Source organism: Lytechinus variegatus, chromosome 1, assembly GCF_018143015.1.
Source record: "Lytechinus variegatus isolate NC3 chromosome 1, Lvar_3.0, whole genome shotgun sequence".
NCBI classification, from domain to species: Eukaryota; Metazoa; Echinodermata; class Echinoidea; order Temnopleuroida; family Toxopneustidae; genus Lytechinus; species Lytechinus variegatus.
In genome coordinates this window covers 72754025-72772365 of record NC_054740.1, presented here as the reverse complement: position 1 = coordinate 72772365, position 18341 = coordinate 72754025, and the positions used below count along the sequence as shown (strand labels likewise).

Genomic DNA, 18341 nt, shown 5'->3' with positions numbered 1-18341 from the left:
ATTAAAAAGATGTGCATCTATCTGAAGAATTAACACGAGCAAGAATTCGAGCTGAAATATAGGCCTACTGACCAGAAAAGGAACCTATAAAGAACTGCGTTGAGTGTTTCACGAAAAGGAGTGCGAAGCGCGAGCTAAAAGGATATTCTAGCCTGAAGAATGGACATTCTATGCCTCTTTATAACCAGAAACGTACCTTACTAAACAATAACGGATAACAATAACCTCAAAAATTTGGATTTTCTAATCTGAAATGTATACTTTAAAAGGGCATTTCGAAAAAGGGCACATTTCCTTTTGAAAAAAAGGAATTTCCATTATGGAAAAATAATGTTTCATTCCTACGGGGATTTTTTTTTTGGGGGGTGCAAGTGCCCCCTGCGTCCCCCCCGCGTTTTAACCGCCCCTGTGGGAAGGCGCTGATCTATCGTTAGAGGGGCGTTTACTTACGCAGAATTCTCTCGAAAGGATGATCATAGGCCTTTGAGGCTAGTTCATGTTTTTATCTCATTGCTAAACCTACAAATATCAATTTTATCATATTCATTTTATTTATCCTGTTTAAACATAAATAAATGTACATGATACAAAGATACAAGGACCAAACTGAACATTTTTACAATAAGTGTAATTAAAAAAAACAACTCCTAAACATCAAACAAATTAAATATATTTGCATTCAACGAGAAAACTACTATTGTACAACGCCTACTTAGCTTGTTGTACGCGATCAAATGGGAGGCTGAATGTCACACATTCGTACCGTTGCACACAAGACGTACCATCCAAAATGTACCATTGCACGGCTTTAGGAGGTGACGTCACAATGCGATTTCATTGAATAAGGTAACAATGCGCGTACAGCCCGCTGGCTAAATGCGCAATGTTGTCCAAGATCGATCATGTGCGCTTGTGGGCCCGGCTTGTGGGATTTTGCTTTTTGCTTTCAATATTTTTGCTCCCTTTTCATGGATTACTGCAGGGAAAAACTCTTGTGTTTTTTTCATATTTTCGCTAGATTCCGAGGCGTTGTACAACACAAATAGCGAATATTCTTATTCGTGCAATGGTGCGAGATTTCGCATTCGGTGAAAGAAAGAAACGCTCTATTCAACTCGGCTAACGCCTCGTTGAATAGAGCATCTTTCTTTCACCTCATGCGAAATCTCGCACCATCGCACTCATGCCTATTCGCTATTTGTATATTGACCTATTAACGAACACATGTAGGCCTCTATAGGATCATAATTATTAACATGTAGAAGTTATCATATCAAATCAAAAAAGCCATCCGCAGCCATCGTAGTCAGCTTTCCGGAATGGGGGCACACTTATTTCACATTCAATTTATGTGTTTGCATATATACAGATGTGGATCGAGCTTTCGCCAATATGGGGGGGGGGGTTCATTCAGATTTCCCTGATCGGCTGCTCAAAGCTGTTTTTTTTTTCTTTGAAGTGGTAGTCCGAGCAGTGACTTCTTAGTTTTATTCTTGTTGACAAGATAATTGTATGTCATAATCCCTGATTGAATAATGCAACTGCTAGAAGCGAGCTAAATTTTACAGAAATTTCAGGAATTTGATCCTAAATTTGAACATTCTGAGCAATGTTTGTGATTATAAACAAGACGCGGCTAACTTAATACTTCGAGCGCGAAGTGCGACCTAAATTTTTTTTGATAAACTGTCACAAAGAGCAAGGGATTTTAAGTAGTTTGTTAGTATTCATATAGAAGTAGGCTTATATTAATGACAAGTGGAATGCCTCTGGCGGTCCCACCTGCATCACTCGATTCAGTAAAGCAGCAGTGCTGACTTTGAAAACTACTATAACTCGCACAAGATGTTCAGTGATACTTGGTTACTCTTATGTCCACGTTTTATGAACTAGACCAATACACTTACAGAAATATGATGATAATTCAACAAATATCCCTAACGTGGCCAATGTTCATTGACCAAACATGACCTTTGACCTTGGTCATGTGACCTAAAATTGGCACAGGATGTTCATTGATACTTAATTACTCTTATGTTCAAGTTTTATGAACTAGACCAACATACTTTCAAAGTTATGATGGTAATTCAAGAAATACCCCCAATTTGGCCAAAGTTCATTGACCCTAAATGACCGTTGACCTTGATCATGTGACCTGAAACTTGCACAGGATGTTTAGTGATACTTGATTACTATTTTGTCCAAGTTTCATGAATCAGATCCACAAACCTTCAATGTTAAGTTATGATTGTAATTCAACAGATACCTCCCAACTCGGCCAAAGTTAATTGACCCTAAATTACCTTTGACCTTGGTCAAGTGACGTGAAACTCATACTCATAAGTTATGCTGTCATTTCAAAAACGTAACCTTAGGTTAAGATTTGATGTTGACGCCGCCGCCGTCGGAAAAGCGGCGCCTATAGTCTCACTTTGCTATGCAGGCGAGACAAAAATGCGAGCAAGCATGCAGCGCCAGTTAATAAGTTTTGACGATCAGACCTGAAAGGGAATATTTTGAGAACTTCATGGAATACATGAATAGGGCTTCAAACGAACCTAATTCCATTTTCGGATTAACGAACCTTATTTTGTTTTTGGACTGACGAACCTTCGGTAAAACGAACCTCATTTCGTTTTCGGACTAATGAACCTTCGGAATTACGGACCATATTTCATTTTCGGACTAATGAACCTTATTTTGTTTTCAGACTAACGACCCTTCGGAATTGCGAACCTTATTTCATTTTCGGACTAACGAACATTCAAAATGACGAATCTTTGGAATTACGAACCATATTTCATTTTCGGACTAATGAACCTTATTTTGTTTTCAGACTAACGACCCTTCGGAATTGCGAACCTTATTTCATTTTCGGACTAACGAACATTCAAAATGACGAATCTTTGGAATTACGAACTTTCGGAATAACGAACCTTCGTGAATATAGGAATAAAAAAACTTCGGAATTGGGAATGTTTGCGCCCTTGACAAGACTTTCCCTGAATTGACCCATAAACAAGTACAACGATATCTTTATTGTAAAGGTACTGATGGATTAGTACCTTACTTTCATAGACTTAATCGCCGGGGGGGGGCATTCAAATATATTCCTGTACACCTACTTGACCCCCCAAGAAACGCGTTTAAAGGGGTGTTTTATTTTCTCAATTTTGAACGAGGACCGCGCGTGCACTCGTTAAGGGGGTTTTTGAAAGGCTAGTCAATGGTCGGTCGCGGGGTCAAACGTATTTAAGGTATGGGTTTTTTTTAAAAAAAAGCTTAGTTTGTTCTTACTAGCCACATGTGTTTAGGGTACACCCTAAATTATAGGGATTGAAAATAAGTCCAGATGGACTGTAGTTAGGGACCAATCGATTTCTGGATTTAGTTTTCATCCTAAAGACCTAAATTTAAATATCAAATGATTTAAATTTAAATCTTTCGAGATTATCTACCAGCTGCAGTGAAGATGGCCTCCTCTGTTGAACAATTCAAGAAGGCCATTAAATCCCATCTATTCTGCTAAGTGGACAATTAATTGCAAGGACTAAACTGATCATTCCGAGGTGTAGAACAGTTGTTTTAGTGGCCAAAACAAATATGGAGTAGTGTGTGTGCAGCGCTTTGTAACCGAAAGGAAAAGGCGCTATATCAAATGACTTTTGGATTGGATTGGATTTAAAAATGAATCTTAAGGATTCAAACTAAATCCGGAATTCGATTGGTCCCTAACTACAGTCCATGTGGACTTATTTTAAATCCCTGTAATTTAGAGTGTAGTTGGTTTTTCCTAAAGCTTTTTCCTCGGGGTCATATTCTGGCGACTGCTTGTTTAGGGGCCAAAATGTATGAATAAAAAACGATGAAAATCACTTTTAGGAGGGTGTTTTGCACACAGAGAAAAAGAAATCGTTTACGGGGTGTTTGGAAATAATTTGGTCACGCATGTGTACAGCAATACATTTTACTGCCCCCCCCCCCCGGGTATATTACCACCTCCACAGACCTCGCTCAAAAATCGGACCCTCGTAGTCTTGAGGCAACAGTGCATCCTCTATAAATTATTTATATATTATAAAGTATATATATATATATATATATATATATATATATATATATATATATATATATATATATATATATATATATATATACATGTATATACATATATATATATATATATATATATATATATATATATATATATATATATATATATATATCCTCGCCAATTCGACGGTAAGCAACCTTTTTCATCATTTATTTTAGTGTTTGTGACACCCTTATTGCGTTACGTACGTAACGTACCTCTTGAAAATTATACAATTTTTAGCGTGTTTTGGTGGTCATGCATGGTATCCACTCGTCGATGAAAGTGTCCTCCCTCCCCCCCCCCCCCCGGTTTAGTGATAAATTGCGAAAGGTCATTATTGCATTAAAAGCGACAATCTTTTCAATTTCATGTTGCATTTAAGCTTTGAACTGATTTGACTAAGATAAGGCTTATGACATTATGCAACCGAAGATTCGCCCTGTTCAAAACATGTGAATAAACTTGGAATTCGGACATCTACCCTAAAACTTAAGGTCCCAAAGCCTAAATATCGTTCTTGAAGTATCATTTACTAGGGAATTATATTATGCAGCATGCATCCACACAAAACGAGATTTGAATGCAAATACTCACGTAATCTAACTTCTTCTGGATCTGGTATGGGTAGGTAGACTGATCTCAGAAATGGAATGACATTCAAGACTACTTCACCTGTTAAAAAAGAAAAGGTCTTAATTTTGTGTTTTCTACGGCAGATTCCCGAGTTGGTGTCAACTGGAGAAAGGCCTAAGACCTATGGGAATTTTCCTTCAGGGTCTAAAGGCCTGGTCCCTCTGACCGACGGATACAAAACGTATTCATAAACATTGATAAAGGACACAGTGGAGTTTCGCGGGTGGCTCCATCCGTTTTCATCCGCTCCAGAAATGTACAAAATTGGCGAAAACATAACGGAAAGGAACCCACGTGGGTAGTATGTAGCGCGGATTTTAAACGGTTGTTCATCGGAAATCTTGCGGAGGAAAGCGGATGGAAGTGGGTAACAGCTTCAAGGGGGTTACCGGGGGCTTTGGATTCTTTATTTAAGAAGAGATGCATACGCTTAAATCCTTTATATTTCCGTGCTACTATGCATAGACGTTCGATGTACCTTATCTTTCCTCCCTCTTTCCGTTGGTCAGCTTCACTGGATTTGAGTTGCGATGATGCACAGAGGATAGTTCATCCGTTCTATAAGTTTTGTGCAGCTCAAAACTTTTTTGCGCAGATACAATCACATAGGACGGAAGCTCCATGGATAGAGCGTATGTAACACGTAGGCCTATGCAATGAGTGCACAACTGATGCATAGCGTGTTCTAACGGATGACAAGATTTTATTTACGTTGTACATCCGTTTTACAGTTAAGTGGGACCGGGCCATTAAGCACTACGCGATCCGATACGACACGATTTTAAATTTAATAAATCGCATTTCGCATTAAATATGAAAGTTCCAAAAAGTGAAATAATTTAATTTGAAGTTCAGCATAATGTTAGGAATAATTAAATCACAATATCGATTTGCGGCAAGACCCGTGGTCGGAATTAAGTCCAAATCGACTTCAAGTTGCAGCCGATGATGACGTCATTACGAATTGAAATTGAATTTTCTTTTATTTTATTTACAGGGAGGCTCGCGAACTAGACTGAATTTCGATTTCCTACAGCTATTCCAAATTCTGATCGCTAAGACTTTAATGAATGGGATAATCATATCAAAATAATGTTATTACGATTTCTTTGAAATTCGGAACGCAACAAACCGCACTAGAGCGCGCTGAGCTATGCTAAGTTCACACCAACGGCGAATGCCGCGCTTTAGATCGGCGATCAATTCGGCGTCATTTTTTTTACTTTTAAAAAAATCTCACGATCTCATCAGATATGTTATGCTCTGATAAGCTCTGATACGCTCTGATACGAAGTTCGTTCCCGCTTTGTGCGACAAAATTATATCCCGAATCGCTACGGCTTCTCACGCTATGATGCCGATTGATCAGGATTTATTACGCTTTAAATCACGCTTTGATATGCTTTATTACTCTTTGATAAGCTTTGATGCGCTTATCACGCTTTAAATGACGCTTTGATACGATTACCAAGATCTCTTGTGCATTGATAGGGGCTGTCAAGCTCTTACGCAATGACAAAATTCGAGATTCTGATTGCATCCCGCCTCTGACATGTCTGATGATGCAGAGTATATAAAGATGCAGCAGATCGATACACGAAATCATTACATCTTTGGCAGAAGAACAAGATATGGAAGTTAAATATGAACCAGACTATGAACCATCTTATGATGTACACATGACCTTTGTCTCCCTGCTATATAACTACATCATAGCCCTCGGGGCAGATGAGAGAGAAAGAACAGCAAAGACAAGAGGAAATTGAACTACAGCAGGAGGGAGAAGACCATTCATCAGGTGCTGCTGGACCAGGCCATGGCTCACTTGGGACAACTACAGATCACTGGCATATGGTTTCAGATGTGGTATCTCAATCATATCGGAGTTGATTCCAGGTGTGTGCAGAGCCATTGTAGAGGCGTATAAAGATGAGGTCTCCAACATACCTACCGCCCCTGAAGCATGGAGAACCCTTGCCCAGCAGTTTGAACAGAGATGGAATATCCCCCATGTAATTGGGACCTTGGATGGAAAGCACACAGCCATTAAGAAGCCAGCAATCACAGACAGTCTCTGCTACAACTATAAGGGCTTCTTCTCTATACCACTGCTGGCATTGGTAGATGCAGAGTACAAGTTCATCTGGATTGAGCTGGGAGGTAAATGACACATGTCTGACTCTGAGCTTTTCGAATGCCTAGAAGATGGGTCCATAGGGCTGCCCCCATCATGCCCCCTTCCTGGAGAAAAATCATCTTGATATTCCCTACTTCATCCTGGGTGACAAGGCTTTTGCCCTAAAGAGCTACGTGATGAAGCCATACAGCAGAAGAGGGATGACAGATGAACAGAGGATCTGCTACTACAGGATCTCAAGGGGAAAAGAGTGGTGGAGAATGCCTTTGGCATCATGACCAACAGGTTCCGGTGGCTGTTGGGAATACTTGAACAGAAGGTAGATAACGTCACAGAGTTGGTGGAGACTGCTGTGGTGCTCCACAACCTGCTGAGGAAGAGGGTGGCGCTGGCAGCCAATGCGGTGGACCATGAAGATGAAGAGCACAGCTTCGCACTAGGGGCCAGGAGAGGTGGACCTCGATCACTGGGAAGATGTTCCGCAATCACCTGCAAGGGGAAACCTCGCCAATGTGGATGCCAGACATCAGAGAGATAATCTCAGAGAATACTCTCCAGTGGGTGCTGTTGACTGGCAACAAAGAATGGCTGGCGTGGTACTTCCTGATTGAGTCAAGAAAGGAGTGGCTCAGATATCGTCAGAAGCAAATGATGAAGATGAAGACTTTTGTGTCTGGAAATAAGAACATACTCCCATATGCAAACTTCGGTTATTTTTAATACAAGTTTCAAATAATTTTGTACTGTTCGTACTTATGAAGATGCAATTATTATTATTGATGTTATTGTTGTTATGTATTTCATCTGCTTGTAAAAATATAAATACAGACTTTATTGATTTCTTACCCATGAAAAATCAGATAATACTACTATTGTAAATCAGGAGTGAAAATTTAAAGGAATCAAGTTGCAGAATTCGAAATTTAGATATGTGCGAATAAAGATTTTTAAAATCCGCATTCTCTTGTTAAATTGATTACAAATTGAATTTCTTACTAATTAAAATATTAGTAGGAAAATCAATTTTACATGTGAGATAAATAACCCTTATTGTAAAAGAGAAAATAAAAAAAGGAAATACAATATAAAACATTATAGAATTAAAAAATGAAATATAATAAAAAAAAATGAATAGAAAAAACTTTGTGGAATTTTAAACAGATTTTTTCTATTTATTTATCTTTTATTCTATTGCCTTTTCTATTTTGTTATGTTTTATACAGGGTGTCCCATTAAAAAATGCCCGGTACACTTCTGGTCGTTTTTTTTTGTTTCATTGAAAAGACAAACTCTTCATTTAGTAACTGATCCAAAAATACCAAAATCCCATTCAGTGGTTTTTGTGTTATAAGTACTTCTTGCAAAGGTCTGTAAGCGGTAAAAATCAGGCTGAACGAATCCTTAACTGCAGGGCCTATGTGCAAAGTATCAAACATGGTGTCACCGCTTTGAACCAAGCTCTCTTAAACTCTGTTAAGCTTTCCTACGACTTTGTTAAGCTTTGTGACGCTTTGATAAGCTTTAATACGCTCTCCCCGCTTTTCTCAATCCGTCACAGATCGCCTCAAATTTTTAAACAGTTTGAAAAATTTTGGCGCTCTTGCCGAATGTCCCGAATTGCTCAAAGCTTTTTCATGCTCTATTAGGGTCTTTACGCTTTAATTAAACTTTGTTACGCTTTGCCGCCGCTTTGCACGCCGCTTTAAAGCGCCATCAAAGCGGCGTTGGTATGAACCTAGCCTTTATATACACACAAGACCACCCCAAAAAAGGAGGTCCACCCCTTAATGCTAAGTTCACACCAACGGCGAATGCCGCGCTTTAAATCGGCGATCAATTCGGCGTCATTTTTTTTCAACTTTTAAAAAATCTCACGATCTCATCAGATATGTTGTGCTCTGATAAGCTCTGATGCGCTCTGATACGAAGTTCGTTCCCGCTTGTGCGACAAATTATTTCCCGAATCGCTACGGCTTCTCACGCTATGATGCCGATTGATCAGGATTTATTACGCTTTAAATCACGCTTTGATATGCTTTATTACTCTTTGATAAGCTTTGATGCGCTTATCACGCTTTCAATAACGCTCTGATACGATTGTCAAGATCTCTTGTGCATTGATAGGGTCTGTCAAGCTCTGTTACGCAATGACAAATTTCGAGATTCTGACTGCATCCCGACTCTGATCCAGAGCTAGTATATAAAGATGCAGCAGATACATGAAATCATTTCATCTTTGGCAGAAGAACGAGATATGGAAGTTCAATATGTACCAGACTATGAACCATCTTATGATGTAGACATGACCTTTGTCTCCCTGCTATATAACTACATGATAGCCCTCGAGGCAGAGGAGAGAGAAAGAACAGCAAAGACAAGAGGAGATTGAACTACCAGCAGGAGGGAGAAGACCATTCATCAGGTGCTGCTGGACCAGGCCATGGCTCACTGAAAGAAGACAGCAGTATATGGCCAGTACACTATCCTCTTAGACACACAACCGCGGTTAGAGGACCCTGTTGCCTTCACAATGTTCACCAGAGTAACCCCTGAGGTGTTCGATGAGATCCTTGCGAGAGTTGCACCAGTCATCCAGAAGCAAGAGACTAACTACAGGCACCCTTTGTCCGCTGGCCTGGCAATCACCTTGAGACATCTGACCACTGGGGACAACTACAGATCACTGGCATATGGTTTCAGATGTGGTATCTCAACCATATCAGAGTTGATTCCAGGAGTGTGCAGGGCCATTGCAGAGGCATATAAAGATGAGGTCTTCAACATACCTACCACCCCTGAAGCATGGAGCACCCTTGCCCAGCAGTTTGAACAGAGATGGAATATCCCCCATGCAATTGGTACCTTGGATGGAAAGCACACAGCCATTAAGAAGCCGGCAATCACAGACAGTCTCTACCACAACTATAAGGCTTCTTCTCTGTACCAGTGCTGACATTGGTAGATGCAGAGTACAAGTTCATCTGGATTGAGCTGGGAGGTAAATGACACATGTCTGACTCTGAGCTCTTCGAATGCCTAGAAGATGGGTCCATAGGGCTGCCCCCATTATGCCCCCTCCCTGGAGAAAATCAGCCTGATATTCCCTACTTTATCCTATGGGTGACGATGTTTTTGCCTTGAAGAGCTACATGATGAAGCCATACAGCAGAAGAGGGATGCCAGATGAACAGAGGATCTGCAACTACAGGATCTCAAGGGGGAGAAGAGTGGTGGAGAATGCCTTTGGAATCATGACCAACAGGTTCCGGTGCCTGTTGTGAACACTGGAACAGAAGGTAGATAACATCAGAGATTTAGTGGAGACTGCATGCTGTGGTGCTCCACAACCAGCTGAAGAAGAGGGTGGCGCTGGCAGCCAATGCGGTGGACCACGAAGATGAAGAGCACAGCTTCGCACTAGGGGCCAGGGGAGGTGGACCTCACTGGGAAGATGTTCCGCAACCACCTGCAAGGGGGAACCTCGCCACTGTGGATGCCAGACATCAGAGAGATCATCTCAGAGAATACTCTCCAGTGGGTGCTGTTGACTGGCAACAAAGAATGGCTGGGGAGGTACTTCCTGATTGAGTCAAGAAAGGAGTGGCTCAGATATCGTCAGAAGCGAATGATGAAGATAAAGACTTTTTTGTCTGGAAATAAGAACATACTCCCATATGCACATTCGTTATTTTTAATACAAGTTTGAAATAATTTTGTATTGTGTGTACTTGTGAAGATGTTATTATTATTATTGATGTTATTGTTGTTATGTATTTCATCTGCTTGTAAAAATATAAATACAGACTTTATTGATTTCTTACCCATTAAATATCAGATAATACTACTATTGTACATCAGGAGTGAAAATTTAAAGGAATCAAGTTGCAGAATTCGAAATTTAGACATGTGCGATTAAAGGTTTTTAAAATACGCATTTTTTGTTTAATTTATTATTACAATTATTACAAATTGATTTTCTTACTAATTAAAAAATTAGTTAGAAAATCAATTTTATAAAAGAGAACATAAAACAAAGGAAATAAAATATTACAGAATTAAAAAACGAAATATAATAAAAAAAAAAATAAATAGAAAAAAACTTTGTGGAAAACTTGAAGTTTTCAAAAGAATTTTGCTATTTATTTTATTTATTCTATTGCCTTTTTTTATTTTATTATGTTTTATACAGGGTGTCCCATTAAAAAATGCCCGGTACACTTCTGGTGGGTTTTTTTTCATTATTTTTTGTTTCATTGAAAAGACCAACTCTTCATTTAGTAATTGATCCAAAAATACCCAAATCACATTCAGTGGTTTTTGTGTTATAAGTACTTCTTATAAAGGTCCGTAACCGGTAAAAATCAGGCTGAACGAATCCTTAACTGTAGGGCCTATGGGCAAAGTATCAAAAGTGGGGTCACCGCTTTGAACCAAGCTCTCTTAAACTCTGTTAAGCTTTCCTATGACTTTGATAAGCTTTGTGACGGTTTGATAAGCTTTAATGCGCTCTCCCCGCTTTTTGCAATCCGTGACAGATCGCCTCAAATTTTTAAACAGTTTAAAAAAATTTGGCGCTCTTGCCGCATGTCCCGAATTGCTCAAAGCTTTCTCATGCTCTATTACGGTCTTTACGCTTTAATAAAGCTTTTTTACGCTTTGCCACCGCTTTGCACGCCGCTTTAAAGCGCCATCAAAGCGGCGTTGGTGTGAACCTAGCATAAACAAACATCCATAATTTCCGAACCATTGCGAGTTTTTAATATATTTTGTACATGAGCCAGTAGGTAGTTTCATAAGCTACACTCTGAGTAAATAGTCTGGGAGTATTTTATGTCATTCACCAGAAGGCAAAATTGTCACTTTTCAAAAGTCACAAGCCAAATATCATGATTTCGATTCCACACTTTTGGAACGAATTCCAAATTCTCATCATGAAAAATAGTCAGAAGGCTTGTAAAAAGTGCTTTCTTAAACTGTTAAAGACGATAAATTTTTTTTTGCTAAATTTCATAGTTGAATAAACACAACTATGGATATTTGTCACATACCTCCTTGCCTAGTTCATTTGATTTGATTTTTATGAGAATTTCGATGTCTACTGCTTCAGTGGGCACACACATTGGCGGCGGAAGCCAAACAATTTAGGGGGTGTCCACCTGAAATTTTGGGATGGACACAGGTAAAAAATTTGAAAAGCGTCCCCCAAAACGGTTATCAACCGAAATTATATAAGTTGCTAACCCAAAAAAATTTGACAAGCAAAAAAAAAAAAAAAAAATGGTTATTTTGGTGTGCACGCCTTTTGGATAGTGTTAATCTGAAGCCATGTGCGAAGCTTCATGAAAAAAAAATTGTTGGCAGAAGTAACAAAAACCGTCCATGAAACAAACCCTCATATCATTTTGACTTCCTCTCTCATAGACATTGTGTACACTTTGGTGCATATGTTTAAGAATAAGAATGGTGGAACTTTTTTCAACCTACGGGCAGAATTCTGTGCAAAAATGGAATCGATATGTTTACTTATTGATGAGTGAGCATGCATCAAAAAGGAAAAAGGGGCATTTTCATTTTTCATTGATTAATGGGGGCAAATTTTGCTTAAAATGTGACTTAATTGCTATTGTTTTTATCACTCATCAGTTTTATCACCACACACTTTCAGAACTTTTTTACATTTTCATCGTTGAGGGAGCACATTCGAAATCTTGGAATGAATACACTTTAAACTGCATATATTCCTAGCAATTCATCAGGATTAGTTGAATTCATGGGCAAATCAGTGGTGGGTCTTGAGTTTTAAAATGTTGAGGGGCCGAGTAATTGGGGGAGCCACCAACATTCTTCAATTTTAACAGGTTTTAACAAGTTGTAGAGGATACTATCATAAACCTCTATGAGATGATACGTCACGAAACATTGTGCTCACTCAACCAGAAACCTACGATATTAAAATTTTGGGTGAAGTGGCGAAAAGTTGGATAGTTAAAAACAGAATTAACACCATAAAATTCACCTAAAGGCAACCTTTACCCAGCTTTGTATTTATACCGTCTGAAAAACGACTTTTGTGACTTTCAAAAATTGTCATTTTTAATTCAGTCTTTGATTACTCATGCAGGACTCAGACGATCAATCTCATTTTCCCCAGGAGTTGCACAATGAGTGCAAAAATTCACCTACGAAATATCATATTTCAATTTTTTTTTGTTCAAAAGTTACAGCAATTTGACTTAGGGGGAGTTACTTTTTGATGTGTATCGACCCGGCCATTGTAAATGAAAATTCAATCATACTAACAAAAATGTTTTTTTTTTTTAAAGAAAACACATAGAATGGAGAATAAGTGAGCCGTGTGTATTTGAGAATGAAGCAAATGCAAGTGGTAGTCAAGTCAACGAAGGAGATATATCATGACTTCATCGTTGCCTTTTATTTGAGGGCAGAAATATATGTTTACAATTTATTCAAAATTTTTGTTGTTATAAAGTGGGTACAAAGTGATGTAGGCCTACGCACATACATCTGAAAGTTTTTCTATGTTAAAACTTCCACCAATCATCTCAGATTTTCCAGGGCCATTAATTCCCTTTCAGGCCACATTGCAATATTTTTTGGATTCTTCTTTGATGAAAACTATGAAATCGAATACCTAGAGGCGGTAGTTTTTTATTCCTCCTTAGAACCAGCAAAGTCACAAATAAAGCGACTATTCCAATGGCTATCAATAGCAGTATAACAAAGATAGATATCGCAACCTTGCCTCCAACTGATAGTCCATCAACGATCACTGCATCAAAGAATTGAAAAAAAAAATCAAATTGAAAATAATGTGATAATAACCATTTTGGAAATGTAAAAACAGTATTGACACTTTGTGTGTTTCGTCCGAGTATATGTCACCTTTCTTTCGAAATTTAGGGTTTCTCTTTTGGGTGCGATATCGTAAACTACAGACATGGTATTTTTGTTTAGAACATGGGCCTCATCCCTCGCCAGAAATCGAACAGATTGTCAATAGCATTAAGAACTTGATTTCCGTGAGGCAAGGATCCATGCCTTAGCTAGGTTTTGATTTTTGATTCGAACCAAAGAGCTCGATGGTAACAGTAACACTTAACCACTCATCATGAGCTTTCATTTGGACAACTAATGTGTTAACACAACTTTTATTTTGTCAATTCTATAACATCATCGAGTAACATATAAAGGTAACATGAAAATTACTGTTAAAGATCAATAAAGACTTCCTCATGAGGTGAACTTTTGTATCCAGTTGTTTTTCCCTTATATTCTTAAGAAGCAGTTTTATCCCCAAAATTTTCAATCTCCGCTTAGCTAGTGGGTGTTTCAAAAAGCTGTTTGTTAGGTTTCGATTGACTCTGCGATAACTGGTTACATGATCTTAACGATATATCAATGGTGTAACTTAGCACGTAAAAAGATGTTCCAGTCGTGCGTAACTTTGCGAACATCTTCTTGAAACTCACAGCAGACAATTTATTGTTCTATACCTGTCGACGTACCTGACGTAGGTGGAACCAGGATAGTAACGGTTGTTGACCGGTCAGAGCCGTTGGTGGCATTGCCCCTTACAGTACAGGTGTAATTATGTTCTCCGTCTTCTTTAGCAGCTACACTGATGGTCACCTCCCTTTCATATCTACCATCGGGCAATGTCCTCCGGGATGGATTTCCAAGGGGCTGCTTCACTTTACCAGATGACGTCCATTCAAGGGTTACATCGGGTCTGAAGCCACTGACAACACAATCCAGGTTAAAAGGATATGTGTTGGCTGCTTCAACGACGCACAGATGTTGGTATGGGTTATTTGTTGACTGAGGGACACAAGGTGTTACCTGAGGCATTGATGGAGACGCTGTGTAATGGAAAAGAGACCGAGCTTCGAGAAACAGTGACTACATGTACAAGAAATTTCATTCTCAATATTATGTCACATTGACCCAGTACACAGAAAACGGTGAAGAGGAAACGTAACGCAATTCTGTGAGAATATATATATACTATATATATATATATATATACTGTAAATTGTATAGAAATTGATGAAAAATGGTAGGCGTAGCTTAAATCAAGATTCCCCAGAGCTATTTACCCTTTAGAAAAATTGGTGATGCCGAAAAATTGTCTCTGCCGGGCGTCGAACCCGGGCCTCCAGCTATGAACGCCGGTGCCTTAACCACTAGACCACAGAGACGGGCTAGTGGCTATGGCGACCCCGATCCAATTTACCGTCAGACAGATTTTCGACACTACGCCAATTATAATTTCCTTTGTCGGGTGAAGGTGGGTTTCGAACAATGACAAGCCGCCATACCTCAGCTGGATCAAAGCTATTGCTTTGAAACAGTACACGTATGGGAAAATAAATACAAATGTGTAAAGTTATACATGTACAAGAGCTTTTGGCAACTCTTTTTATTTAAATATTATAAAGAAATGGATGAAGAGATGGGTCGCCATAACCACTAACCCGTCTTTGTGGTCGAGTGATTAAGGCACCGGCGTTCAAAGCTGGGGGCCGGGTTCGATTCCCGGCAGAGATATTTTTTCGGCATCACTAATTTTTCCAAAGGGTAGATAGCTCTGGGGAACCTTGATTAAGCTACGCCTACCATTGTTCTCTTCATTCATTTCTTTACAATATTTAAATAAAATGAGTTGCCAAAAGCTGTTGTACATGTATAACTTTACACATTTGTATTTCTTCTCCCATACGTGTACTGTATCAAAGCATTTGCTTTGATCCAGCTGAGGCATGGCGGCTTGTTGTTGTTCAAAACCCACCTTCACCCGACAAAGGAAATTATAATTGGTATAGTGTCGAAAATCTGTCTATCTGACGGTCAATTGGATCGGGCTCGCCATAGCCACTAACCCGTCTTTGTGGTCTAGTGGTTAAGGCACCGGCGTTCAAAGCTTGGGGCCCGGGTTTGATTCCCGGCAGAGACATTTTTTAGGCATCGCCAATTTTTCCAAAGGGTAGATAGCTCTGGGGAACCTTGATTTAAGCCACGCCTGCCATTGTTCTCTACATCCATTTCTTTACAATATTTAAATAAAAAGAGTTGCCCAAAACTGTTGTACATGTATAACTTTACACACACACACACACACACACACATATATATATATATATACATCTATATACCTTAATCACAGAAAATGGTCAAGAAGTAAAAAAGTTATGCTCCCTCAATACATTGCTTGTATCTCCATAATTTCATTAAACGTGTTTTCACCGATTTCCCACAGAAGCTATCGCACGGTTAACAAAAGACGTAATGCATGGCTGATCGTCAACAAAACGGAGCGTCGAGTGAGTTTGAACGCTAGCCTGTAAAACCTCTTCATTTAATGAAATTATTGAAATTCAAGCCTTATTTCAAATAGCCAGAACTTTCTTATTTCTCGACCATTTTCTGTAATTTAGGTATCAAGTTTAAAACCAGATATTGAACTTTTTAAAATGTGGTTTTCTTTTTGAAACCCAGGTACAGCCCGCCAAGTGACTTTTTGGTATCCCCTCTTCAAGTTGTTTTGCTCACTCATGCGTGAATGAAAAATAATCTAAGTAATTTCAGATGAAAGAGGAGATTCCAAGCTTTAAATTGGTAGGTCATTTCTCTATTTTATTTGTGATTAATTTATGATTAATCATCGATAAATCTCGGTTTCGTTTTTTTGTTCGATGCACTGTATATATATATATATATATATATACACACACATAGATATGGATATATATATATGTATAAAACAATTGTCTATTTGTATTATCATACATTTGGGACGCCATTTTAAAAAAAAAATCGCTTTTCATTTTCTAGCTCTAGGGTGGTAGCCTCTCTAACTTCTTATGTTCTAAAATCTGTAAAACAGTATTCTGGATAGATAAAAATGTCACATCCGTTATTTGGCACCTGGGCGCCACTGATGATCAGCCCCCTTCCCGAAAAAACCTCAATCGGTTGACAATCGAGTATGCACAGAGTAGACAACTTACCGTAGATGGTGAGTTCACTACTGTTAACGAAGCCATCTCCAGAATCAAGTTCTAAGGTGCAAGTGTATTTTCCTTCGTCTGACACCATTAAATTCAGGATATCGATTGAATAGTCGTCATTCAAACGAAACCGTTCATCGAAGCTCACAGGTTCGCCTTTGAAATACGATACTTTTGTTTCACCATTGCTGTTCGTCCAGTACAATGCGAGGACATCCGTGTAGGGGAATTCACATGGGAGACGTACCGTCTCACCAAACCACCCTATTGCATGCTTTTCAGTATATACCCTGGCCAAACAACCTATGAAAAAAGGTGAGAGGAGAGGAGATTGCTGGTAAGTTGGGTCTTTTTTTTAAAGTATCTTGTCAGAGTCCAGACATCGACTTGAGTGAATGCAAGAGTATTTATTGGACTCACTGAAAACACTTCCAGTAACAAAATTGCTTCGTGGTCGAACAATTTACAAGCACTGTCTGAAAGAACTTACTACATTCGATACTTTTTATGCCAACATCACACACACCACGAGAGTATGAGCCAGTTCTGAAACTTGCTGATGATTTGGTCGGGAGTTTTCTTTTTGGGTTACAGTAAATTCCTTAAATTGTGATGATTGACTGATCTTTGTTACTTTATCTCCCCTTTACTTTTATGTTGTATCTGTTGAAGGAAATCCGATAGTTCTTACTAATCAATTTGACCCATTGGCCCGAATTCACAAAGTATTGAAAATCCACTGTTGAATCCATGGTTTATGCATTCCCTGTATAAATTACGCTTAATTTAGCGCGTATCGGGCGCGGGTATTAGAAATGTCCAATGGTTAATTTCAAGTACGGTGTTGAAATCTGGTGTTGGAGTTGTAACAACACCAACACCAGCCACAACACCGTACTTGAAATCAGGCTGGTGTTGGGATTGACCTCGAAAAATATGACGTATTTCCGGTAGTTCGTGTTGAAGAATGGTGTTGAATATCGTCTGCTTAACCCAGCACTGCGACTGGTGTTGACGATGTACGTGCAATTTCCCCCATTCACCAACACCAACCCCCAGGGATTTGGGAAATCAAGATTTCAAGTTCGGTGTTGGTATTGGTGTTGGCAATCTCAAGCTCGTGAACAGGTGGCGAACACGAAGAAACATCCCGGTAAAATAAGCTTTTACACTTAAGATGAGTACAAATCATTTGAGCTTTATATATTTTGATGAAGAATAGTGTTCACTCTTTCGAATTCTTTAATTAATTAAAGCATTGGTATTCTGTACGATGGGAATTTAATGCATTTCCCTCCGATTTCATTTTCGTCTTCGAGACTTCTTGCGTGAAGTTGAGATGATTTAGCAGCGCAGCGCAGAGGCGTTACGTCATGTGCTATCGTTAAACGCAACCGGTATCGTTCCTCTGAACCCAGCTCAGTGTTGGAGCTCGGTTCAGCGGACT

The 18341-nt window shown here is 39.0% G+C and overlaps 1 protein-coding gene across 1 annotated transcript in view; it reads right to left on the bottom strand.

The window, feature by feature from the left end:
- The window catches only part of LOC121431821, a 32856-nt gene extending 15210 nt beyond the window's left edge, over positions 1–17646 (bottom strand). Inside the window, exons 1-5 of the mRNA XM_041629576.1 lie at positions 17545–17646; positions 16895–17228; positions 14393–14746; positions 13519–13656; positions 4691–4768 (exon numbers count right to left, since the gene is read on the bottom strand). Coding sequence (XP_041485510.1) covers positions 4691–4768; positions 13519–13656; positions 14393–14746; positions 16895–17228; positions 17545–17646 — 1006 coding nt within the window. The remainder of the gene's footprint in view (positions 1–4690; positions 4769–13518; positions 13657–14392; positions 14747–16894; positions 17229–17544) is intronic.
- Between the last annotated feature and the right edge of the window lie 695 nt (positions 17647–18341).